This window comes from Carassius gibelio, chromosome A18 (assembly GCF_023724105.1).
Source record: "Carassius gibelio isolate Cgi1373 ecotype wild population from Czech Republic chromosome A18, carGib1.2-hapl.c, whole genome shotgun sequence".
NCBI lineage: Eukaryota > Metazoa > Chordata > Actinopteri > Cypriniformes > Cyprinidae > Carassius > Carassius gibelio.
In genome coordinates, this window is record NC_068388.1 from 19,011,649 (window position 1) to 19,038,115 (window position 26,467).

The window sequence follows — 26,467 nt, forward strand, 5'->3', positions numbered from 1 at the left end:
ATAATAAATAAAATTACATGATTTTAATTTTAAGTCCTAAGCTATTTTAAAGATTCGAGTAACTTTTATGGCATGGTAAAATACTGTACATCACCAATACATTAGTTACATTAACACAATTAAGAGTTTGTATGATCAAGACTTTTTTTTTAGTTTATGATCGGTGCTTCTGCATTCTGCCAATTCATATTCTCTGTTTAGGGACAGATAACATTCTGGTTTTTGTCTTGAGCTGTTGATTTTTTATACTTTTTATATATTTCTCTTTTAGTGTTTTAAAAAATAAATTTGGTCTAGCTAGCATTTTATTCTAGGGTTTAGTTGGACATGTTTTGGACTGCAAAATTGATACTAAGGATTGTGATTGTGGCCCAAGTTTGGCCATCATTGAGCATCTGTCAGCCAAGTTTTTCAGGTGTGTTTTGCACTAGTCGAACCCCGTTGGCGGCTGTTTGGGCGATTAAGCATGTTGAATCACTGTCAGGCAATGGGCTTTTAAAGGGTTACTCCATCCCAAAATGAACATGTTGTCATTAATCACTTACCTCCATGTCGTTTTAAACCTGTAAAAGCTCAGTTCATCTTCGGAACAAAATTTAAGATATCTTGGATGAAAATCTGGAGGCTTCTCAAAGACTGCCAAGTAAATAACAGTGTCATGGCCCATAAAAGGTATGAAAAGTCATCATCAGAAAAGTCCACCTGCCATCAGATGTGCAATCTGGGTTATATGAAGAGATGGGAACACTTTTTGTAAGCGAGGAAAACAAAAATGTCTCCTCTGTGTTACTCCATATCACCGTGCTGCGTATGCTCTTCTGTGTCCTCCGCGCCACAAGGATGCGCTCTGTTCCTTCAAATCAAAGCTAAATACATGTAGAAACAATGATAATTACGGAATAAAGTTGTTATTTTTGTTGTCTCTAAAAATACGTCTTTTCTGCCAAATCTAGCAATAACGCTATATCAACCAATATGAAATGTTTATCGTTATCCCTCATTCTTGCCATTTTAAAGAAAACATAATTTTACATAAACATAAATTAAGAGACTAATTGGTACATCCCTAACAAAAGTAATTCATTATTATAAAAGTGTTAAATGTTTGACACCATCAATTGCAATTAAATCAGACATCATTTATGAATTTGAATGATTTTAGATATTTTCAAGGCTATAAGTTCATCAAAGTGGAATGACAGTTGCTTCCTCAGGACTTATAAAACTTCTTCATGCGTAGATAAAGGACACCTGATGCTCTGAGAAGAGAGAAAGACCTCTAAACATGCGACTCTATTGCCTTCTGTCAGCACACACATCTAGATAATCATTACCTCCTCATAAAATGGCTTTACCTGACTGCAGAGTGCTAGAAATCAGTTTGTACACCAGTACACCCGAATGTTTTAATGGTGTGAAAAAGATCACATGATTAACCTTATATATGCATTTTGTCTTAAAGTCTGTTAGATATAAATGGAAGTTTTTGTGTGTTGTTTTGTTCAGAAGTATGAGCTTCAAGAGCATGCCTCTCTACTTGAGCTTGAAACCTTTTCATAAGTGTGTCTACATATAAATGCGGGTGATGCTTGCAGCATTGCTGTGGAAACCGCACCAAAGCGCCTGCCCAAGGGCCGGTTACATAATTCTCTCTCTTTATCACTGGCAGAACAGCACTGCTCTTTTAAACAGCTTCCATGATATGTCCTTCAGATACATACATCAGATACAGATACATACATCCAAGATACATTTTACTGCCAATACAATCAGATACACACTGTAGGGAAACAAGCTTAAATGATATTCATTAGCTAGAGTGGTTTGCTTGCTGAGGGCTTGAATGAATATTGATCAATTATTTCTAACTAAGATTATTTATATAACTAAGATTTCTATGTAATTTCTCTTTCTCTCTCTCTCTCTCTGTCTCTCTCAGAAATTTCAGATTTTTAGTATCTAACCATTCCTTCTAGATGGCAAGGAGGTAAAATGGAGAGCAAATTGCTTTGGCTTTTCAAATGTCTCCTTTAAAGTTTGAAAATAAATCTTGATGTCTCTAACTATGCCCAGAGTTGCAAAAATCCAAAGAAATCCACAAAAAAAAAAAATCCAAAAATATTCACAAATTTAATTTACACTTACTTATCAACAATACCCCATAACCCTTGAGTTATGAGAAAGAAAATTTGAATAAGAAAAATGTCCTCTGCGAAAACCTAATTGGTAAACTTATTTTAGTTCAAACTAATCTGTTCTTAACATGTCCAGTAGTTATACATGAACAAAACTTTTAATTTAGCTAATGCGTAACATTGCCTTAGGTGTTTCCAGAACAGCACAGATTGCAATGAGCCTAGTGGGGTGTGCTTTTAACACTGCCATCACGTCGGTCTGCCATCCATTAAAGGAATGTTTTACTGCCCTGAACAATATGTGACTGGGTCATAGCCTGGTATTTAGAGCCATGGAGTGTCAATAAGTTGTATGGATTTGGATTCTTTACGCCACATTACCCAATGCAGATGGAAACAAGCAAGGCAGTGATAGAATAAACCAATAAGTGGCATGTAGAAATGGGCCTAGAACAATGTGTTCTTTTTTGTCATGCTTTTGTAATGGTCTTTTGTGGTTTAATATAAAACAAAGCTGACAGACCAATGCTTAAATTAATGCAAATATGTTCAGAGTTGCTGTGATTGTGATGAGCAGGTTAAATCTAGTGACTTTGGCAGCTATTTAATACTTAAAACTTATGGGATGTCTCTAAACATTTAGGTCAGTGAGGGATAGGTTAGGGATAGTTTTGTTTCATGTAGTCTATACATATGTGTAAGATTAAATTTCAAATACTATATCCTGTTCCAAATCCATCAGTGAGCTTTACAAAACTCATTCATTTCCATGCTTTCTACTCCAAACTGCTCCAATCAAAATATACTTTGTGTTTTTTTTTCTTCTTCTAAAAGTTAGAAGTATTTAAGAACTACTGGATATGGTTTTCATTGATTAATGAAGTTCAGCACTAGATTAGACTAGATTAATCTAGTTCAGTCATGAAACTGATAGGTCCATTACCTTAAATCTTCCAGCAATCATACAATTTACTACACAGTACAATCTGACTGGTCTCCATTGATTCTGCAAACCAGTGAGATTTTTGCTCAATTTCAATAGCCTGTTACAGGGTTCATTGTAAGTCTGTCCTGCAGTGTGCTATCAGAGCATAAAAACGTTCACCTCCCCAGCTCCACCTGTCTAGATGTGCTCCGAGATATATGTACAACTATTCTGTGGTTGAGTCAGGGTCTGCAAGGACCAGGCAGAGAGGTGAGGTGAGGACAGGACTAGGGGAAGACTTTACGAAGGAAGGACCAGACATGAGGACTTGACGAGAGTTGGACTAACAAGAAAATTAGCTAGAACCGGACCAACAAACAGCTTGTCTCCAACAGGACAGGTGGGGATGCTAGAACAAAAAAACAGAACAAAAACAAACACAAAGAGAGATATGACGGGAGCAAGGCACAGAAGTAAATAAAGAAACAAAAAAATTAATAAACAAATAAATTATAAATATAAAAGGCTTATCTAAAATAAGAAGACAACAGAAAAACTCAGAACTCTAACCAAAAACTGACAGGAGAGTAAAAAAAAAAAAGATGGTACGATCAACACTGAAGCTTCGAAGCTTGTATAAAAACCAAAATTTATTATTATTATTATTATTAATATAATTTTTTTTCATAATTTATATATTGTGCTCAAAAATGAACTTTGACCATGAAAAAACAGTCTAAGGACCGAGGCAGAGTTAAAAAACAAACAAACAGATAATAGATTTAATTTATGATTTCTTTTCTTTTTTTAGGGGCGTGGTTAAAGAAAACAAGGAGGCAAGGCCAGGGAGCACATGGCCAACACAAACAGACATAGCCATGTGCTGAAACACAAACAAGCATAGAAACATGGAACACAGACAACAGGGCTGTCAGAGCAGAACACTGACATGTTCATGCAGCAGCAGCATATCTTACATGCTCAAAGTGTCTGTGATGTGAAAAGTGTGAAAGTGTCTGATTTTCAACGGCCACTTTGTTGCGTCCAGTGTAGACAGTTGCAGTGCGCCACGCATCTGATCTCACATATTGAGAAGAAACAAAAAGCCTCAATGTCTGATCATAGGCCGTCCGCTCCTTGAGTTCTCTCCAGTTCTCTCCACTGACATTTACACGGGTCCTACATTTACAAGGGATTCCTACCTTAAGCCTTCTTTTGTTCCGTAGATGTTTTCCCCTTTTGTTTTTTTATTCGCTCTCTCTATCTTTCTGTTGCTTGTCTCAGCTAATGTCAAAATTTGCCAAATGCCAAATTTTTTTGCTTCATAAAGTAGTAAAATAATAAAATAACAAAATATAACCAAGAAATGTTATTATTTTGGTTCAGTACAGTTTCCTTAGAGTGTTAAAATATGTGGGTCAAATTGACCCGCGAACATCACGAACGTAATAGTAATTTTGTTTGTATATGTCAAAAAACACCAGCATGTTGAAACTTTGCATGCATGTTCATGATGATAAATGAGAAAAAGTCACTAAATATCAAGAAAAAAAAACATAGGTTAACCAGTATTTCCAACAACTAGAAAATCTAAACGGGCAACATAACACAAGGGATAAATCAAATCTTCACTTTTTGTCTTGACTAGATTATACAACATGACTTAACCCCAACTTTGCCACGAGTCAAATCTACTCACCTCAACCCCTGGTCTCACCCACGCTGACACAATAACAATTGTATCTCAATGTACATGAAATTGCAGCAACAACTATTGCATCAAGTTTGCATAACACAATGTTATATAAAAACAAGACTTTAAAATTCACAGCTTTGTCTAAATTTAATATTGAGAAAAGACCATAAGTGCAAACATGCATGTTAATATCAGGTGTAAATGGCTGTCTCGACTGACTACTTGTAATGATAATGCAAAAGGCCTTGTTTTAGTAGTGACTTGATCTAGTGTTTTCTTGGTGTTTCCCATCAGCTTTTGAAATTCAGTTTGGCATATGTTGCATAATCTCACCTACTAGCTGAGAGTACCTATTTGCCATTTACGTCAGCTGTAATAAATAGTTAAAAAAAAGCACTTAGCCAGGAAATTGTAAAAGAAAGAAAGCTTCATTCATAGGAACGAATGAACTTTGACCAGTTTTGGAAATGAAGTGAGCTGAGATTTCACAGCATGTGTCTGAATATGTGTGTGTCAGTCACATGTACCTGCTGTGCTTGGCTATTTTCTCAATTTCAGCCTTTTGTGGTGCAGAAACCTAAAATAATTATTGGAGTTCATTCTTTCTCTCTCTATCATTTTTCCTTTATTTCTTCTTCTTCTTGGTGACTTTATGACACTTTTATGTTCTCCTGAAGGTCCTACTGGAAGATCTTTTACACATAACAAACAGGTTTAGTAGGTAATTTGCTTTTTGTTTTCTGTTGTTTCATTTTACTTCATGTAGTGATCTGAGCTTTTGCTCTTTGACTGTAATTATAGAAACATTCTAGAAACATTGCATCTGTTAAGATGTTTTCCTAGAAGCATTGACATATCTAGGCCAAACAAAATAATTTTGTTATCAAGTGTTTGAATGATGCTTTCACAGAGCAGAAGTATGGACTAACATTTTATTAAGTATTTACTACAACTTTTGCCACTTTTTAATAGATAGTAAGGTAGTTGTTAAGGTTAGATATGGTGTGGGATTAAAGGGGTCATAAGATGCAATTTCCATTTTTACTTTCTCTTTGGAGTGTTACAAGCTCTTGGTGCATGAAGAAGATCTGTAAAGTTGCAAAGACTAGAGTCTCAAATTCAAAGAGATATTATTTATCAAAGTAAAGACTCTGCCACGCCCCCATAAAATGACTCATTCAAACACGCCCCCACGTTTACATCACTATGTGGAAATGTTTACATTATGCCGCCCAAATGTTCACACAAAGAAAGAAGGTCTTTGTTATCTGAAAAAAATAAAGTTTTTATTTTTTTACTTTTTTTTTTTTAATAAAGGGAGAAAAACAGTGTGCAGAACATTTGTCAATTATTTGATGTACCTTTTTTACCTTGCACCTGGCTAAGACATTTTTGGATGTGCATACATAGCCATGGGAACAAATTTTTAACTGGGGGTTTCTGGGGGTGGGGCTTGATGTTACAGGGCTATAAGCTATAGTCAATAATGTTGTCTGCAGTATATGATGAATTAATCTCTTACATTGCATGTACATCTGCACTTTGTTGTTTCTGATGACGAATGTTTTTTGATGGCATAATTTGTTCGTTGTTTGAATAACCGTGGAAATGCACCGTTATATTTAAACTATTTTTATATTAAACGTGATGAGGTTGCCTACTTGCCTAAAATGTTATGATGTGCATAGTTAATAGATTACAATATGCTACAGTGGTTTGTGCACCTTTGAGCAGAGGCTAGAGCACAATTAAAGACCTGAGATTATGTGATTGACGCTGGCCTTCTTGAGAAGCGAGAAAGCCGCAGTGCCAGGTCTGAGATTTTTCTTGTGCCCCTCGATCATTTGCTTTATATATTCATGACTAGCTCAAAGTTACAATAATCCTGACTACTATGCTAGATTACACAATAACATCCGCTGCTGACATAAACTGCATCTCTCTCTTGCTCTCGGCTATGGGGCCTGTGCCATTACTGTCATAAATGAACTGATCAATAATGGGTAAACAGGTCATGGAAGGCAATCTATTTCTTAGCTGTTCATGAATTAGACTTCATCCTGCTCTGGTCACGTCCATCAACTGATCTACAGAAACCTGAACCCATGTAACCAAGATACTAACCTTTCAATAGTGGGTTGAAATTATCATAAATATATCTTACAGACCATAAAAATGTATTTTCATACTCTCATAATTTTTTTCTCAATATAGTGAAATATTGTTAAAATGTAAAATAACTGTTTTCTATTTTAATATATTTTCAAATGTAATTTATTGCTGTAATAGTAAAACTAAATTTATCTGTCTATCTAACATATTCATCTATACTTAATAAAAGTAAAAAAAAAAAATTCTTACTACACCCAACAATTTTTATGTAAAACAATGTATGAATGGAATTGAAGACAAATTAAATTGTTTTCCTATGCGTTTAACATGAAAATGCAAGTATAAGCTGGTTGTGTCACTCCAGATGATCTGAGGTCGATTGTTTTGCATGTGATGTAACAGTGTATGTCAGATACAGACGTTGTTCTCTTATAAGTGTTTATGTAATAACCTGGAATAAAATTTCTCAATTCAAACAGATTGTAATCACACACAAGAAACACACAAGGTCTGGGTTGTTAGGTGACCTTTATCAGAGGTTTCTTTCACCAACAACACTCATAACTGCATAACTTTTGTTAATCATCACACAATTTTAGACAACTGGGTGTGATGGCGTCATCTGGAGCACAATTCTAGGAATCTTTAAAGGGTGTTGGGCTATTGTTTGACTGATGGTTTTATATTGTTGTACAGCATGCCATCTAAAATTTTATTATTGGCATAATAACCTTCTGATTTTGCAATACACACATATTGTCACCTGTAAGAAAGGCTGACATTTGTTGACAAGAATATTGCTAAGCTCTGGACACAAAAGTGCAGCAAAAACGTCAAACCCAATTCTGTCACGTCTTTTTGATCCTTCCGAACGCCCGGTGACTCCCGAGTGCATTTTACCTGAGACTATAAACAAATCCGGCGAAACATGGAAGTAAAGCAGCGCCGCCATTACTGCGTGCCTTTGGGGAAGTAGCAGAATTAGTGTGTTGGTCCCGTAGGCGGCTGTAGCTGATGTTAGCTCAAGCTGTACGAAAAGTTATTTTTATTTAGTTTTTTAGCTGTCCAGTGATGCCGTTAAGAGCGTGTTGTGTGGTTGGCTGTTTTAACAACAGCACAAAACTACAGGCCTGAAATAAAACCATTTGTGAAATTCACGAACCTTTGTTGCACATTGACTGCCCAATGTGCAGTATTTATTGTTTGAATTTCGTAATAAAATTGACAGAATCTGAGAGCTTACTGAGTTTTTTTTCTTCTTCTATCATAAGTAACCTGGTCTGTCTAATCTGTCGGTCTCCGTGTCCTCTTTGCTTCGTGATTTTTCTGTGCGTGAGAAAAAGGATGTGTGGCGTAAGAGCGTGTGAAAAGCGTCAATTGCGTGTGTCTCACATTTTATTGCATTTGTATTAGTTGTTTGAAAAATCTATGGGTCTTAACGCAATCACAATCGGTCGGACTAAAAGGGAAAAAAATAATTAATTGGGTCGGTCGGGTTCTTGGCAAACAAGAATATTTTAAAGGATAGCCTAATAGTTATTTGAAACTTGTGAAGTTTGTGAACATATTAACAACACAGCTGTAAATTACAGCGTTCGGTTTTATTTTTGTCATCAATTAATACACTACATAATTACATTACATATTTTTACATTATGTTGTCAATAAATTACCTTTATCAGTAAGTGTTGGCCGTTGCCTGACACCATCTACCCCATTCATGACATTTTCAGAAACGAGCAGGATTGAAATTGAAATGTCATTAGAGGGCACCGGCAAGTGTCACACCATCAGACTTCGCAGGCATGCAGTAATGACGGCTGGCAAGATGGCGGCGCCCATAGAGTTCGTGTCGGATTTGTGTACAGTTGTCTCATCAATCGTATGGGAGGTTTTTTTTTTTTTTTTTTTCATTAAAGGAGGTTGTTTGGTTATTTGACCTATTTTAAAGTCTCATGGGATCACTCCTGTAGATTTTGGATGTATGATAGTAGAGGACAAAAAGAGGCAGAAAATCAAAGGATATCACTTGGAGTTTGCAGGTAGCTTTTTAAGCATTTAAAGTTTATTCTCAAAATGACAAACAAGGGGGAGGGGTTAGGTCTTAGGGGGTCTCAAGAACCTGCCAAAAAAATTCCTTGATCCCCCATTTGACCCCCTCCCCTCTTCCCCTCTATATATATCCGGGATAAAGATTAAAAAAATTATCTTCAAATTATGCAGAACAATAATAATAATTTATAATTTATTCGACACTTATTAATACACTGAACTGAGAACCATTCCTGTCAGACGCGCCTGATTCGAGAACCGAGGAGCTGATGATACTGCGCATGCGTGATTCAGCGTGAAGCAGACTGACACACAGCGCGTCTGAACCGAACTGATTCTTTTGGTGATGGATTCTGAGCAATTGCTTGGGGCCCCGAGCTGGCCTGGGGCCCCAAGACAATGACTGGTTAAGAATAAAATGCAACGACACTCTTTGATCGTCAATACAGTAACGTGTAATGACGGGATCCCCCTCAAGGCGGCCCCTCTCAGTAGTCGCTGACAGCAGCCAGCCAACCACGTGATCTCACGTGATGGACTAATATTTGTAAATATTAAGCCGGAACAGTCTATTTAAATATGAATCCTGCATGTTCTGCGCGTCTCCGTAAATGAATGGAGCAGAAGCGCGACTTCCTTTATTTACACAAACTGAAGAGCATGTGACGCTCGCGGTAATTTCAGTGTCTGCTGTCTCACTAAATAAGAGGAGAACACATGAACAACATCTCCAGAACTGGGTGTTAGAGGTCTTCACGGGTCCAAAAATTCTTGCCCGAACCCGACAGAGACCCGTAATGTACTACACCGAACCTACCCAGACCCATCTATTATTTCAAAAGCTGGACCCGGACCCGTGTAGATCCGAGAAATGCCTGCCCGGACCCGACCCGGACCCGTATATTACTTGAAATCTGGACCCGAACCCGCCGGGAAGACACAGACCCGCCTGGACCCGACGTTGACATATTCCACCTTAAATTGCTATTACAAGTCAATAAACCTGTTGCGAAGAATACAGCTTTTTGTCTTACCTAATTTAAAGAGCAGTGGTCTCTCTTCCTTGTACCTGACTGCCTGTGATGCATTACAATCCTCCGTCAAGAAAGTTATTCATGTTATTCCTCTCGTTATTCCAAGTCCAAGCTGAATCCACTCATTATTTCAGCTTCAAAAGTCCACTTGATGTCACGGTGACGGATGACAAATGCTACTGTGCACGTGTACATTCTGACTCGAGTTAATTCACTTAATAACTTAGACTGTTTGCCTTTTGAACTATAATAACGATCGCTTGTGCAATGCCATGGCCGCTGACATTATTTATTTACTATCATCTGATCTCTGTCTGTGCTCTCTGCTCAGCATCGAGTCTGAATCTGAACCACTAAAACTTTAAGATTAAACGGTTCATTTATAATATTATAAAAATGGGAGAAAATGTAAAACGCGGTTTGGCGGTCGAAGTGTCCCTCAGTGCTTGCCATAGAAACATGACTGCACATGCGTGCTAGCTTTATCAACCTAAAATGCCTTAGCGCAATTTGAGCGTAATAGAAAACATTCATGTGACAGTTCACCTCAGATTGTGTTGCTGATTTGAAATATATTAAACATGAGTGTGTCAAGTCTGCAAGCATTACCGTGTGTGCACTTGTATTAACTCTTGAGTCTGCGAGCGAGAGGAGAGAGAGAGAGAGAGATCACTTTTTTTGGCTCACTCTTTTCTTTTCCTAATTTTACAAGTTGCAAGTTACAAGAAACACAAGCAGTCTTTGATAACGGGCGGATGTTCTCCGAGTCCGATGACTCTGATCGGCGATCGCACGGGTATTACACACAATGTTAAACAGACGTACGGGTCCCGGGTCGGGTCCGGGGTCGACGGGTCTCGGGTGCACTGTGAAGACCTCTACTGGGTGTCATGCCATAAAATATTTTTAATAAGACTGAATTTGCATTTAATGTAAATTTTAATAACTATATTGTAAGTTACTTAATTTAAAGGGACAATAAGTAACTTTTTAGGTATTTTATTATCTAAAATCAATATTTTTATTCATAAATATGTCCTCAATGGTGTACAAATACCTATGCCAATGTTTAAACTAATCCTCGTAAATGAAGAATTTATTATCTTTATATACATGGGACGGGGAGGTCGACGGAGGCTTCCATGTAGTTCCGCCATCTTGCAAAACTATAATAGCAGAGAGGGACAAAAAGTACTAAGTAGGGATGCACCGAAATTTCGGCCACCGAAAATTTTCGGCCGAAAATGGCCTTTTTGGTTTTCGGCCGATAGACTTTTATCACCGAAACAACACGGCCGAAATGTTGTGATGACGCAAACAGAAACCGCGACCTGCACGTGCACCTGCATAGCCCAGACCACGAGCTCCACGCGACATTCACTTAACACCAGTGAGAACATTCTCTCTCTTCGTATTCCTTTATTCGCAGCAGTAAAGCGTCTCCTAAAGAGATTAAGACGGACCACGAAGTAAAAACAAAGAAAAGTACAGTCTTATAGAGTCTGTTAGCACACGTCTCATTGAGATCTTTTCGGATCCTCTGCACTTCATCGCGAATGTGCTTGATCCGCGTTATAAAGACCATTACTTGGATGCGGAAGTAAGGCAGCGCGCACGAGAAATGATCCAGGCCGCGCTGGATGCGGAGAACCCGCGTGGAGACGGAGAAGTGCCAAGCGCAGGAGACAGATCAGAGCGCAGAAAAAAAGACTGGTCTCTGTTGTGGCATGCACCATCGGTGTCTGATATGTTCAGTGAAATTCTGCAAGAAAGTGCCTCAAATAATAATAATACGTTGGCTATTTTGTTCTTAGGCTACTATATATACACACACACTCACACACACACACACAAACATACATACATAATATCAGATTGTAGCCATATTTATGCTAGATTTCTGCTTTAATTTGATAAAAATGTTTATTTATGCCCTGGCCCTATTTAAATACACTCTCTCAAATATTTCTCAAATGTCAGGCAGATGACAAGCTCAACTGCTCAACAGCTAGATGGTTATCTGTCTGAAGTCCCCATCCCCAGAAGTGATAACAGTCTTGCCAACTGGAGAAGTAATGCACTTTCTAGTCCTACAGAGAAAAATTTCAAATGCACTTCACCTAAATGCACTTTGTTTTTATGAGAGAACTGTTCATTTTAAAACCTTTCTGCAGGCCAGTAGGCCTGTACATTATTATTAAATATACACATGAGTGGGATACATTTTTAGTTTGAATTTTATTTTATACTGTGCTTGTTGCAATGATTGTTGCAATGTGCTTAATAAATATTTGCATCATTTGTAATTATGTATTTTTATGTTTTTTTTTTTTTTAAATAAGTTATGTAATTGTAATTATCTTTGAAACTTTAATATTAATTTATGCAATTGCAATGTCTTAATTTTAGTAAAGTTAGTACACGGTCATAGCAATAAATGCAATGGTACTAATAATTCACATAATTTCTTTCGGTGTTTCGGTTTCGGTTTTCGGCCTTGGATTTCTCTTTTTCGGTTTTCGGTTTCGGCCAAGAATTTTCATTTCGGTGCATCCCTAGTACTAAGCCAACGCGTTTCCACAACGCGTTTTCGGTCAGAGCCAGAAACGCAGGTGCAGAGCAGTGAGAGGCGCTTGAAACTGCACCGGCAAGTTTAAAAGTCTGGATTGCATTCTTATTATGGACCATACATATGCCGCGCCACAGGAGAAGAAAACATCGTCGCCAAAACAGTCAAAAATAGAACGTAAAAGGAAACGTGACCGTAGATTACAGAAAACAAGAGTTAATGTCCGGGAAGCTTTTTCTAGGTGGAAAGAGCTAATGCTGGATAAAGATTTCAAAAGAGACGCTGAAGTGGCCAGTTTTCTTCTCGACAGGTAAGTCAGTGTTACAATCTATATTACAATATTTTTTTTATATCTAACAATGCACATTATTCAGAAAATATAACGAATAAAGAAGACATAACTACTAATTACAATATTTCATGTTTTCCACAGTCAGTAATTCATACTGTAACATTAGTTTGTTTATGGTCATGTTGCTGTTTGTTTGAAATAACACACCTGTTCACCTGAAGGAAAACTCGACGAAGTGCTATTAGAAGACATCCCGTCTAAGCTTTTTGGTACATATCGCCTACCGTAGATGCATCGCGCATTTGAAAAAGCGAGGCGCTGGAGAGCAAAATTAGTTTGAATGCAAAATACAATTTCACCACTAGATGGGAGTAATTCCTACTTAGTGTCCCTTTAACACTTTCATTTTGCAGAGAGTAAAGAACATTTACATTATCAAAGAACATTTTCATTCAGTCTAGCCAGAGTTCAGGCAAAACCCCCATTAAAATCACTGAAGCACTTTACATTATGAAACAAATATCTTATTTACATTCGTACGCACATCTGCACTTTCTGTTGTTTCTGATGAGAGAATTAGCTTAATAATTCAGTCAGCGAGCAAGTGAACAAAACACCGCGTTTCATTGATGACTCTTCCGCACGTCTCTGATTGGCCACTGCATTCATAAGTGTAACAGAATCGTTTCTGATTGGTTATCATGAATCGCTGTAGGAACGCGTCTGTCTCTGGCTCAGAGCCAGCCAGCGAACGCAGGTTTGAATTTAGCTGCTAATGCTGTGCACTGAACGATCTAATCACTCTGGTGTGATTGTATAAAATATATATATATATAAAATATTACTTGCCCTTTTTTGTCGTTTGGAAGCTCCATTTGATTGCCCTGCACACAGGTGCATCTCAATAAATTAAAATGTTGTGGAAAAGTTCGTTTATTTCAGTTATTCAACTCAAAATGTGAAATTTCTGTATTAAATAAATTCAATGCACACAGACTGAAGTAGATAAGTCTTTGGTTATTTTAATTGTGATGATTTTGGCTCATATTTAACAAAACCCCACCAATGGCCTTCTGGAAGGTATGTTAATTTACTGTACTCAATACCTGGTACCTTTTGCTTTAGCCTCAATTCGTATCATGAAATATGATTTATTCTGAAGCAATATTCTTATCAGATTTCTATGAGCACTGACATATGAATCTGCATGTTTTTTATATTTAATCCAAGGGCATTTTATTCCTTTATGGAGGGCATTTCCCCTCAACCTCATTAATATGTCATCTTTCATTTAAAATTCTTACATTAATCAATAAATTCAATTATACTAATATGATTATTGTAATCTCTACGTTATCAAATTAAATAAGGTTCACTGAAAAAAATACAAGTGCACTGAATAATGTAATGAAATTGTTTAAAATATTTTTTGGGAATATACAAACAAGAAGTTATGTTGGAAATGATACTTTTTAACTAAATTAAACCGCCAGTAGGTGCCAGCAGTGAGCGTTTAATGAGTGAGTCACTGAGTTGTTCATTTAAGTGATTCGTTCAAACAGCTGATTCATCAGATGTTTATGTATGAGCTACTGAATCATTGACTCAACCGATTCGTTCAGAACATGGAATTATTCTGGAATGAATCGGCTGTTTTCCGTGAGGTGCGCTGTGGTTCCGCCTAAAATGTAAGCGACCTAATATAATTATAATTGCTTATTGAACTGTTTATTGTTCTATTGAACGGTCGTAATGGTGAAAACGTTGTTTGATGTTGCATAACTAACTTTATTTTAAATATAAAAACTTCATTTACATTTTTTTACCTCAGCATGCTTAACTTAACGTTGCTTGTCTGGCGTTAATGAAGCGTCAATGTCGACCCTCGGGGTCTCTGTGCGAGGATCAAACCCTGGACGGCCCCGGCCCAATTTAAACCCGGGTTACCACTGTTTACCAGAATACAAGAGGCCTTCTGTTTTCTTCTGTTTCTTTATGGCTTTAAGTTTAAGGTGTCATAAAATTGATAAAACTGCTATATTTACAACCCGCGATGTACACGATACAATAAATTGTCGTTAGCATTGAACATTATTGGATATGAATGTTATCATTTGAAAGGACCAGATGACGTATATATTTTTTTTTCTTTTTTGTATTCCATTCCGCGCGGGAATTTATGACGTCACAATTCGCCCATGAAGGTATATAAAGGCGCAAAAATCACTTGCTCATTTTGTGCTTTGAAGTCTTGGAAGTAACATATTTGGTAGCGACTGTTAGCGACTGACAAACGGTGTTATCATGGGACTGCTTTCAAAACTAAAAGAAGCGACTGGTTCGGAGTGTGATCGAGAACCCTGTGTACACCCCAGAGACTCCCCCATCATGACGGAGAACCATCAACCGGCGCCGGTTGGTTCTCTTGAGAGCGATGGAGGGAGATCGATGAAGAGCTTCTGGAAGTGGGCCGTTCTTCACTTTCCTTCCAGCCGAAGTGGAACATATGACCTGGCCAAAGCCGAGGAGAAATACGGGAAAGAGGCGGAAATTCAGTGGAGAGATAACGATGGTACACTCACATCAAAACTCATCAATCACTAAATATTCAGTCACAGAAATTTCTGTTATTCCCCCTTATCGTTATTATAAAATAATATAATTATAAAAATGATCAGTATCCCTAAACACTGCTGTAATTATCAAACCAAAAAATTTAGAGTAACAGGAAACATATTATTATTGCTTTATTTTTTTAAGAGTTTAAATTGTAGGATATAAATTCAATACAGACCTACTCCTAAATCAAGAACAGAATAATTTGAGTATGTAATATTTCACTCTTTTTTTTATTTATTTAATTGAAATTATAGATCCAGCTCCTGAAGACCTCCTTGCATCTGAGAAACAGCAGAAACACAGCATCCTGGACAAGAGTAAAATTAATAAATATATGAGAATTAGAAAATGTTATTATAAATACTTTTGTACAGAATCAAATTTACATGAAAAATTGTATTTCATTATTACCTCAATTTTTTGTCTGTTAATAGACCAGAGTGAACTCTGTGTACATCCCAAAGACGGCCCCATCACATCAGAGAGCCGTCATCCTCATGTGTCTGAGATTGATGGAGGAAGAGAGAAGGAAGGGAGTGAGGAGAAGAAGAAGAGCTTCTGGAAGTGGCCTGCTCTTCACTTTCCTTGCATTGGAGCTGGAACATATGATCTGGCCGAAGTGGAAGAGAAACACTGGATAGAGGCGGGAACGCACTGGAGAGATATCGATGGTACACTCACATCAAATATTGATAAAGCACAAAATATTAAATTACAGGAATTTCTGTTATTCCTCCTTTTCATTATTATAAAATAATTATAACAACGATCAGTCTCCCAAAAACACTGCTGTAATTACCACACCAAACATTTTAAAGTAACATTATTCTTTTCTTTTTTTAAGAGTTAACATTTTAGGATATACATTCAATTGAGACCTACTCCTAAATCAAGAACCACATTAATTTGAGTATGTTATATTTTACCCTTTTAATTTTTTTATTTCATATTTAGATCCAACTCCTGAAGACCTCCTTGCTGCTGAGGAACAGCAGAAACACAGCGTCCTGGACAAGAGTAAGATTCATAAATATATGAGAATTAGGAAATATTAATATAAATACTTTTGTACAGAATCAAATTTACGTGTAAAATTGCATTTCATATTTACCTCAGTTGTTTGTCTGTTAATAGACCAGAGTGAACTCTGTGTACATCCCAAAGACGGCCCCATCACATCAGAGAGCCGTCATCCTCATCTGTCTGAGATTGATGGAGGAAGAGAGAAGGAAGTGAGCGAGGAGAAGAAGAAGAAGAAGAAGAGCTTCTGGAAGTGGCCTGCTCTTCACTTTCCTTGCATTGGAGCTGGAACATATGATCTGGCCGAAGTGGAAGAGACACACTGGACAGAGGCGGGAACGCACTGGAGAGATATCGATGGTACACTCACAAAAACATGTCATGATGATGCAAATATTGATAAATGACTGATTCTTTAATTACAGGAACTTCTCTTATTCTTCCTTTTCATTAAGGAAAAGGAACACACTGCTAACATTATCACACCAAACATTTTCGAGTGACAGTAAATTTTTTTAGGATGTTAATTCAAAACTTGTGCTAAATCTGTTATTAGACCAGAGTGTACACGAACACTGCGTACAACCCAAAGACTCCCCCACCAGGTCTGAAGAGACGCCTGTTACTCCTGTTGAGAACGATGGAGGGAGAACGGAGGCAGGGACAGAGGAAGTCCTCCTCACTACTGAGCAACAGCTCGTGCAGGACATCCTGGACAAGGGTAAGAAGAAGAAATCTGTTAGAATTAGAAAATGATGTTAGAGACCATTATATAGACAGTATAATATAAAATTGCATTTCATACTCATCACAATTGTTTGTGTGATAACAGGCCACATTCACAAGCAATATGAAATCGGCCGCATGCTTGGTGAAGGAGGATGTGGCAGTGTTTATGAAGGGACTCGCTGCGAGGATGGACTTAAGGTACACAATTTGATCTGTTTAGGATTTATGACTAGAGTGATCTCAACTATCTCCTCGTGCTAATTATTAGTTCTTTGTTTTGTTGATTAGGTGGCTGTGAAATGTTCAGAGAAGACGCCAGACATGTCATATATCAGTGTGGTGAGTAGACTGCACTCTCATTGTCTCTTATTCACCGTTTTCAGTTGATCACACCCTATATTAATTTTAACCACAGTCTACAATTGAGCTTTACTAGGCATTATTTGTGAATAATTTGGGAAACCACCTCCATTTAAGCATCATGTTTTCTTTCTGTCAGCCTGGTCATCCCAATCGTCTGCCAATGGAGATTGGCCTGATGCTCATGGCCAACAATGGCCCCAGCGTTTCCCAGATCATTAAGCTGCTCGACTGGGAGGATGACACAGATCACTACGTGATAGTCATGGAGCGACCAGTGCCTTGCGTGGATTTGTTTACTTTCGTGGATGAGGAAGAAAAGCTTGACGAGGGGATTGCAAGAAACATTATGCGGCAGATCATTGATGCCGCTCAAACTTGCTGTGATCGTGGCGTCTTCCACCGTGATATAAAACTGGAGAACATCTTGGTGAACCAGGACACCATGGAGGTCAAATTAATTGACTTCGGGTGCGGGACAGTCATGAAGAAATCTACCTTCGAATCCTTTAGTGGTATGTGTTATGAAGTGCTTTATTAATTATCTCACAGATACACATCTTATATGAACTCAACATGCTGTGATAATTGATTAAACATCAGACATCTTTCCTGCAGGCACGAAAGAGTACTGTCCACCTGAGTTCAACTTGAAGGGCAGGTACCAAGCAAAGCCAACCACAGTGTGGACACTAGGGTTCATCTTGTTTGAAATGGTGTGCGGGGAATGCCCTACATCCTACGACCATCACAAGATCAGTGTGAACCTCTGGACCAGACCTGGCTTGTCAAAAGGTGAGATCTTCATCGAACAATAAACTCCAGGTCATACAAAAAGGACCAATAGCTTCAAAGAGAGCAGGTGTAAAGTATACGTTTATAATCAAACATCTGTCTTTTTTGTCTCTTCACAGAATGCCGCCAGATGATTTGTGATTGTCTGCAGCCTGATCCAGAGAAGAGACTCAGTCTGGACGAGATGCATCTCCACGACTGGTTTAAGGTACTAAGACTAAGACTAGTTAAGCTTTTTGTTGGTTTAGTTTGATCAACAGTCGCCATGAACTTAAGATAATTTTTCTTCAAAAGGGAAGTATTTAGACAAATAATGCTGTTTTATCTTTTGTTTCAGGTCACAGAGTAAAACATAACCTCAGAAAACAACTCCTGTCATGGCCACCCTGTTGTTTTCTGTCTTCAGTCAGCTTTGCGTCTGGTGGACTGACACGAGTGGCCTTTCCATCAGTCCACTCTGGCCTTAGCGTATTGCAGGCCCTTGTCTTGAATTAAAGCAGTCTGACTGTATTGCTTGCTTGGGGATCTGCAAATAATAATTAATTGTTTATTTGGATTTGTTTATTTATTATAAGGAAGTTGATAAGAACATTTCTAAGGAATTTTATAAGAAAATGTGAAAAGAATTTATTTTGTAAAAAAAATTGTTTGGAATTTTGTAAGAAAATGTGTGAGGAAAATATAATAAAATTATATACTTATATCGTTTGTGAATGCTTAAATTTAATGAGTTAAAATGTAATGATGCTTAATGTCACAAGTGGGGCGGGGCCAAGAGCCGTGGGAACGGATTGAGGACGTTGACATTTTTGGGTGAACTAAATTTTGTCCACTGTATTTTTTGTTGGTTTTCATTAAACACCCCCTTTGAAATTAACAGGACCCCCCATTACCTCAGGTAGGGTGACCAGACGTCCTGAAAAAAAAAAACAGTACAGTCCCGAAATCTAAACTGTTGTCCCGAATCCCGAATGTGGCCCTAACTGTCCCGAAAATTATACTAAAGCAAAATCTTGTGAAGTTATTGTCTGATTAACATTAAAAACTGTCTGCGGACTCGGAGGTTGAGTCTCCCTGCAACCAGCCCCCACCGGCTGCTCATTGGCTGCAGCATCTTTTTTCTAAGTTCTAAAAAAAAATACCGCAGGTGGCTAGGCACAAATGTAGATATTAATTTATCTAATTAATCTATATGCACAAAGACAATACGACCTTTTTCCCCTTTTTGTTTTAAAGCTTGATGAAGAGAGCGCAAGTTGCTGTAGCTGCGAGGGGGACAGTGATGCACGCGTACAGGAGAGATTGACAGTTCACGGCACTGTACAAAAAAATACTCCGCTACACAATTATTTAGTTATTTTCGTTTAAGCTTATTGGCGTTAGCGCTACAGAAAGGTCTGATTTACGCACTGTTATTGTGTTTTTTTTGTTGTTGTTCTTTACAATGACATTTGAGTTCATGATTGTAATGTTGTTTTTTTTGTGGCAGACTAAATACTAATGACAGACTCTTGATCTTTGAATAAAAATGTGTTAAGTTAAGGTTTGAAATTCATTACCTTTTATTATAGGCTACGAAGTCTAATCTCATAAGCCCCCCATCCCGTCATCCAAGACAGCAGAAACCCCCCTTTTTTTCAAAAGTACATTAAGTGCAGACAGAGTTTTCGACTGCCTAGCACAAAGTAACATAACACAAAGTACCGATAAGAATACAGTTAAAGTACCGGGCCGTCAGTAAGATCTGACGCTATCGGTTCTGCTTTCAGTACTGGAGGGAAAAAAATTCAATGTTCTATGTATTTTTGCTTAATAATGTTATCGTGCAAATTTCACCAGCATCACCAGGGGGGGTCTTAGGGGGTGCCACCATCTTGTAGCTGAACTTCACTTGCGTTAGCATTCCCATTGACCTCCCATTTATTTTGGCGTCACTTTGACAGCGAATAACTTGACATCTGAGGAGTTTAAAGACTCCATTTGTCCATTATTTATTTCTAAAGATACACGACAATGTATAAAGGGCTCCATTACCTTCTATGTTACATTATGGCCCCATAGAAACAGTTTTTGTAAAAATAGGCAAATGATTGCGTCATAACCACTCGACTCTCTGTCGCATTACCGTACAGACAGGAGGAGAAGCTCGCAGGCAATTAACTTAAAATGGCGTACGCGTACTGGCGTTACATTTTAAAATACTATACAAACTAATTAATCAGAATACTTACTCCTGCTCACTCACCAAAGAACTCCCCGCTCAAGCTCGCCGTCTCTGCAAGATTAACGATTGCAGTTTGCACGCACAGCTACTAGAAGATTTACATCTGTCAGACAGATTGCTGACGTCATCAAACTTCTTTTGAGTCTGCTCAGAAACGGAAGTGCTAAAAATAGCTAAAAACGGGCTTCAATTGTCTCAATTGAGTTCCAATGGGGTCGCTGTGTCCATTTCTTTTACTGTCTATGACAAAACACCACGTTTTATTGATGACTCTTCTGTATGTCTCTGATTGGCCACTGCATTCATAAGCGTAACAGAATCGTTTCTGATTGGTTATCATGAAGCGTTGTTTGAACGCGTCTGTCTGTCTCTGGCTCAGAGCCAGCCAGCGAACGCAGGTTTGAATTTAGCTGCTAATGCTGTGCACTGAACGATCTAATCATTCTGGTGTGATTGTATCAAATATATATATAAAATATTACTTGCCCTTTTTTGTCGTTTGGAAGCTCCATTTGATTGCCCTGCACACAGGTGCATCTCAATAAATTAAAATGTTGTGGAAAAGTTCGTTTATTTCAGTTATTCAACTCAAAATGTGAAATTTCTGTATTAAATAAATTCAATGCACACAGACTAAAGTAGATAAGTCTTTGGTTATTTTAATTGTGATGATTTTGGCTCATATTTAACAAAACCCCACCAATGGCCTTCTGGAAGGTATGTTAATTTACTGTACTCAATACCTGGTACCTTTTGCTTTAGCCTCAATTCGTATCATGAAATATGATTTATTCTGAAGCAATATTCTTATCAGATTTCTATGAGCAGTGACATATAAATCTGCATGTTTTTTTATATTTAATCCAAGGGCATTTTATTCCTTTATGGAGGGCATTTCCCCTCAACCTCATTAATATGTCATCTTTCATTTAAAATTCTTACATTTAATCAATAAATTCAATTATACTAATATGATTATTGTAATCTCTACGTTATCAAATTAAATAAGGTACACTGAAAAAAATACAAGTGCACTGAATAATGTTGTGAAATTGTTTAAAATATTTTTTGGGAATGTACAAACAAGAAGTTATGTTGGAAATGATACTTTTTAACTAAATTAAACCGCCAGTAGGTGCCAGCAGTGAGCGTTTAATGAGTGAGTCACTGAGTTGTTCATTTAAGTGATTCGTTCAAACAGCTGATTCATCAGATGTTTATGTATGAGCTACTGAATCATTGACTCAACCGATTCGTTCAGAACATGGAATTATTCTGGAATGAATCGGCTGTTTTCCGTGAGGTACACTGTGGTTCCGCCTAAAATGTAAGTGACCTAATATTATTATAATTGCTTATTGAACTGTTTATTGTTCTATTGAACGGTCGTAATGGTGAAAACGTTGTTTGATGTTGCATAACTAACTTTAGTTTAAATATAAAAACTTCATTTAGATTTTTTACCTCAGCATGCTTAACTTAACGTTGCTTGTCTGGCGTTAATGAAGCGTCAATGTCGACCCTCGGGGTCTCTGTGCAAGGATCAAACCCTGGACGGCCCCGGCCCAATTTAAACCCGGGTTACCACTGTTTACGAGAATACAAGAGGCCTTCTGTTTTCTTCTGTTTCTTTATGGCTTTAAGTTTAAGGTGTCATAAAATTGATAAAACTGCTATATTTACAACCCGCGATGTACACAATACAATAAATTGACGTTAGCATTGAACATCATTGGATATGAATGTTATCGTTTGAAAGGACCAGATGACGTATATATTTTTTTTCTTTTTTGTATTCCATTCTGCGCGGGAATTTATGACGTCACAATTCGCCCATGAAGGTATATAAAGGCGCAAAAATAACTTGCTCATTTTGTGCTTTGAATTCTTGGAAGTAACATATTTGGTAGACTGTTAGCGACTGACAAAAGGTGTTATCATGGGACTGCTTTCAAAACTAAAAGAAGCGACTGTTTCGGAGTGTGTACAAGAACCCTGTGTACACCCCAGAGACTCCCCCATCATGACGGAGAACCATCAACCGGCGCCGGTTGGTTCTCTTGAGAGCGATGGAGGGAGATCGATGAAGAGCTTCTGGAAGTGGGCCGTTCTTCACTTTCCTTCCAGCCGAAGGGGAACATATGACCTGGCCAAAGCCGAGGAGAAATACGGGAAAGAGGCGGAAATTCAGTGGAGAGATAGCGATGGTACACTCACATCAAAAACTCATCAATCACTAAATATTCAGTCACAGGAATTTCTGTTATTCCCTCTTATCATTATTATAAAATAATATAATTATAAAAATGATCACTATCCCAAAACACTGCTGTAACAGGAAACATATTATTATTGCTTTATTTTTTTAAGAGTTTAAATTGTAGGATATAAATTCAATTCAGACCTACTCCTAAATCAAGAACAGAATAATTTGAGTATGTAATATTTCACTCTTTTATTTATTTATTTAATTGATATTATAGATCCAGCTCCTGAAGACCTCCTTGCATCTGAGAAACAGCAGAAACACAGCGTCCTGGACAAGAGTAAAATTAATAAATATATGAGAATTAGAAAATGTTATTATAAATACTTTTGTACAGAATCAAATTTACATGAACAATTGTATTTCATAATTACCTCAATTGTTTGTCTGTTAATAGACCAGAGTGAACTCTGTGTACATCCCAAAGATGGCCCCATCACATCAGAGAGCCGTCATCCTCATCTGTCTGTTAGTGTTGCTGAGATTGATGGAGGAAGAGAGAAGGAAGGGAGCGAGGAGAAGAAGAAGAAGAAGAAGAGCTTCTGGAAGTGGCCTGCTCTTCACTTTCCTTGCATTGGAGCTGGAACATATGATCTGGCCGAAGTGGAAGAGAAATACTGGATAGAGGCGGGAACGCACTGGAGAGATAGAGATGGTACACTCACATCAAATATTGATAAAGCACAAAATATTCAATTACAGGAATTTCTGTTATTCCTCCTTTTCATTATTATAACATAATTATAACAACAATCAGTCTCCCAAAAACACTGCTGTAATTACCACACCAAACATTTTAAAGTAACATTATTCTTTTCTTTTTTTAAGAGTTAACATTTTAGGATATACATTCAATTGAGACCTACTCCTAAATCAAGAACCACATTAATTTGAGTATGTTATATTTTACCCTTTTAATTTTTTTATTTCATATTTAGATCCAGCTCCTGAAGACCTCCTTGCTGCTGAGGAACAGCAGAAACACAGCGTCCTGGACAAGAGTAAGATTCATAAATATATGAGAATTAGGAAATATTATTATATATACTTGTACAGAGTTAAATTTACATTTAAAATTGAATTTCATATTTACCTCAGTTGTTTGTCTGTTAATAGACCAGAGTGAACTCTGTGTACATCCCAAAGACGGCCCCATCACATCAGAGAGCCGTCATCCTCATCTGTCTGAGATTGATGGAGGAAGAGAGAAGGAAGTGAGCGAGGAGAAGAAGAAGAAGAAGAAGAGCTTCTGGAAGTGGCCTGCTCTTCACTTTCCTTGCATTGGAGCTGGAACATATGATCTGGCCGAAGTGGAAGAGACACACTGGACAGAGGCGGGAACGCACTGGAGAGATATCGATGGTACACTCACAAAAACATGTCATGATGATGCAAATATTGATAAATGACTGATTCTTTAATTACAGGAACTTCTCTTATTCTTCCTTTTCATTAAGGAAAAGGAACACACTGCTAACATTATCACACCAAACATTTTCGAGTGACAGTACATTTTTTTAGGATGTTAATTCAAAACTTGTGCTAAATCTGTTAATAGACCAGAGTGTACACGAACACTGCGTACAACCCAAAGACTCCCCCACCAGGTCTGAAGAGACGCCTGTTACTCCTGTTGAGAACGATGGAGGGAGAACGGAGGCAGGGACAGAGGAAGTCCTCCTCACTACTGAGCAACAGCTCGTGCAGGACATCCTGGACAAGGGTAAGAAGAAGAAATCTGTTAGAATTAGAAAATGATGTTAGAAACCATTATATAGACAGTATAATATAAAATTGCATTTCATACTCATCACAATTGTTTGTGTGATAACAGGCCACATTCACAAGCAATATGAAATCGGCCGCATGCTTGGTGAAGGAGGATGTGGCAGTGTTTATGAAGGGACTCGCTGCGAGGATGGACTTAAGGTACACAATTTGATCTGTTTAGGATTTATGACTAGAGTGATCTCAACTATCTCCTCGTGCTAATTATTAGTTCTTTGTTTTGTTGATTAGGTGGCTGTGAAATGTTCAGAGAAGACGCCAGACATGTCATATATCAGTGTGGTGAGTAGACTGCACTCTCATTGTCTCTTATTCACCGTTTTCAGTTGATCACACCCTATATTAATTTTAACCACAGTCTACAATTGAGCTTTACTAGGCATTATTTGTGAATAATTTGGGAACCACCTTCATCTAAGCATCATGTTTTCTTTCTATCAGCCTGGTCATCCCAATCGTCTGCCAATGGAGATTGGCCTGATGCTCATGGCCAACAATGGCCCCAGCGTTTCCCAGATCATTAAGCTGCTCGACTGGGAGGATGACACAGATCACTACGTGATAGTCATGGAGCGACCAGTGCCTTGCGTGGATTTGTTTACTTTCGTGGATGAGGAAGAAAAGCTTGACGAGGGGATTGCAAGAAATATTATGCGGCAGATCATTGATGCCGCTCAAACTTGCTGTGATCGTGGTGTCTTCCATCGTGATATAAAACTGGAGAACATCTTGGTGAACCAGGACACCATGGAGGTCAAATTAATTGACTTCGGGTGCGGGACAGTCATGAAGAAATCTACCTTCGAATCCTTTAGTGGTATGTGTTATGAAGTGCTTTATTAATTATCTCACAGATACACATCTTATATGAACTCAACATGCTGTGATAATTGATTAAACATCAGACATCTTTCCTGCAGGCACGAAAGAGTACTGTCCACCTGAGTTCAACTTGAAGGGCAGGTACCAAGCAAAGCCAACCACAGTGTGGACACTAGGGTTCATCTTGTTTGAAATGGTGTGCGGGGAATGCCCTACATCCTACGACCATCACAAGATCAGTGTGAACCTCTGGACCAGACCTGGCTTGTCAAAAGGTGAGATCTTCATCGAACAATAAACTCCAGGTCATACAAAAAGGACCAATAGCTTCAAAGAGAGCAGGTGTAAAGTATACGTTTATAATCAAACATCTCTCTTTTTTGTCTCTTCACAGAATGCCGCCAGATGATTTGTGATTGTCTGCAGCCTGATCCAGAGAAGAGACTCAGTCTGGACGAGATGCATCTCCACGACTGGTTTAAGGTACTAAGACTAAGACTAGTTAAGCTTTTTGTTGGTTTAGTTTGATCCTCAGTCGCCATGAACTTAAGATAATTTTTCTTCAAAAGTGAAGTATTTAGACAAATAATGCCGATTTATCTTTTGTTTCAGGTCACAGAGTAAAACATAACCTCAGAAAACAACTCCTGTCATGGCCACCCTGTTGTTTTCTGTCTTCAGTCAGCTTTGCGTCTGGTGGACTGACACGAGTGGCCTTCCATCAGTCCACTCTGGCCTTAGCGTATTGCAGGCCCTTACCTTGAATTAAAGCAGTCTGACTGTATTGCTTGTTTGGGGATCTGTAAAAAATTATTAATTGTTTATTTGGATTTGTTTATTTATTATAAGGAAGTTGATAAGAACATTTCTAAGGAATTTTGTAAGAAAATGTGTGAGAAAAATATAATAAAATTATATACTTATATCGTTTGTGAATGCTTAAATTTAATGAGTTAAAATGTAATGATGCTTAATGTCACAAGTGGGGCGGGGCCAAGAGCCGTGGGAACGGGTTGAGGACGTTGACAT

At 37.8% G+C, this 26,467-nt stretch overlaps 1 protein-coding gene across 3 annotated transcripts; it reads left to right on the forward strand.

The window, feature by feature from the left end:
- The first annotated feature begins 15,794 nt into the window (after positions 1–15,794).
- On the forward strand, positions 15,795–26,212 carry LOC127933981 (serine/threonine-protein kinase pim-2-like). 3 transcript variants are annotated; one of them, XM_052531112.1, is made up of 10 exons: positions 15,795–16,105; positions 23,767–23,829; positions 23,945–24,190; positions 24,387–24,551; positions 24,663–24,757; positions 24,848–24,898; positions 25,058–25,433; positions 25,537–25,713; positions 25,833–25,921; positions 26,051–26,212. In XM_052531112.1, the coding sequence occupies exons 5-10, from the start codon at positions 24,695–24,697 to the stop codon at positions 26,060–26,062; spliced, it is 768 nt and encodes a 255-aa protein (XP_052387072.1). In that variant the 5' UTR covers positions 15,795–16,105; positions 23,767–23,829; positions 23,945–24,190; positions 24,387–24,551; positions 24,663–24,694; the 3' UTR covers positions 26,063–26,212. The 3 variants fall into 3 exon arrangements, with proteins under 3 accessions (XP_052387072.1, XP_052387074.1, XP_052387073.1); XM_052531114.1 differs by lacking the exons at positions 15,795–16,105; positions 23,767–23,829; positions 23,945–24,190; ... (5 more) ...; positions 25,833–25,921; positions 26,051–26,212 and adding exons at positions 16,416–16,451; positions 16,569–16,814; positions 17,011–17,175; ... (4 more) ...; positions 18,458–18,546; positions 18,676–19,103; XM_052531113.1 differs by lacking the exons at positions 15,795–16,105; positions 23,767–23,829; positions 23,945–24,190; positions 24,387–24,551 and adding an exon at positions 17,033–17,175.
- The last annotated feature ends 255 nt before the right edge of the window (positions 26,213–26,467 follow it).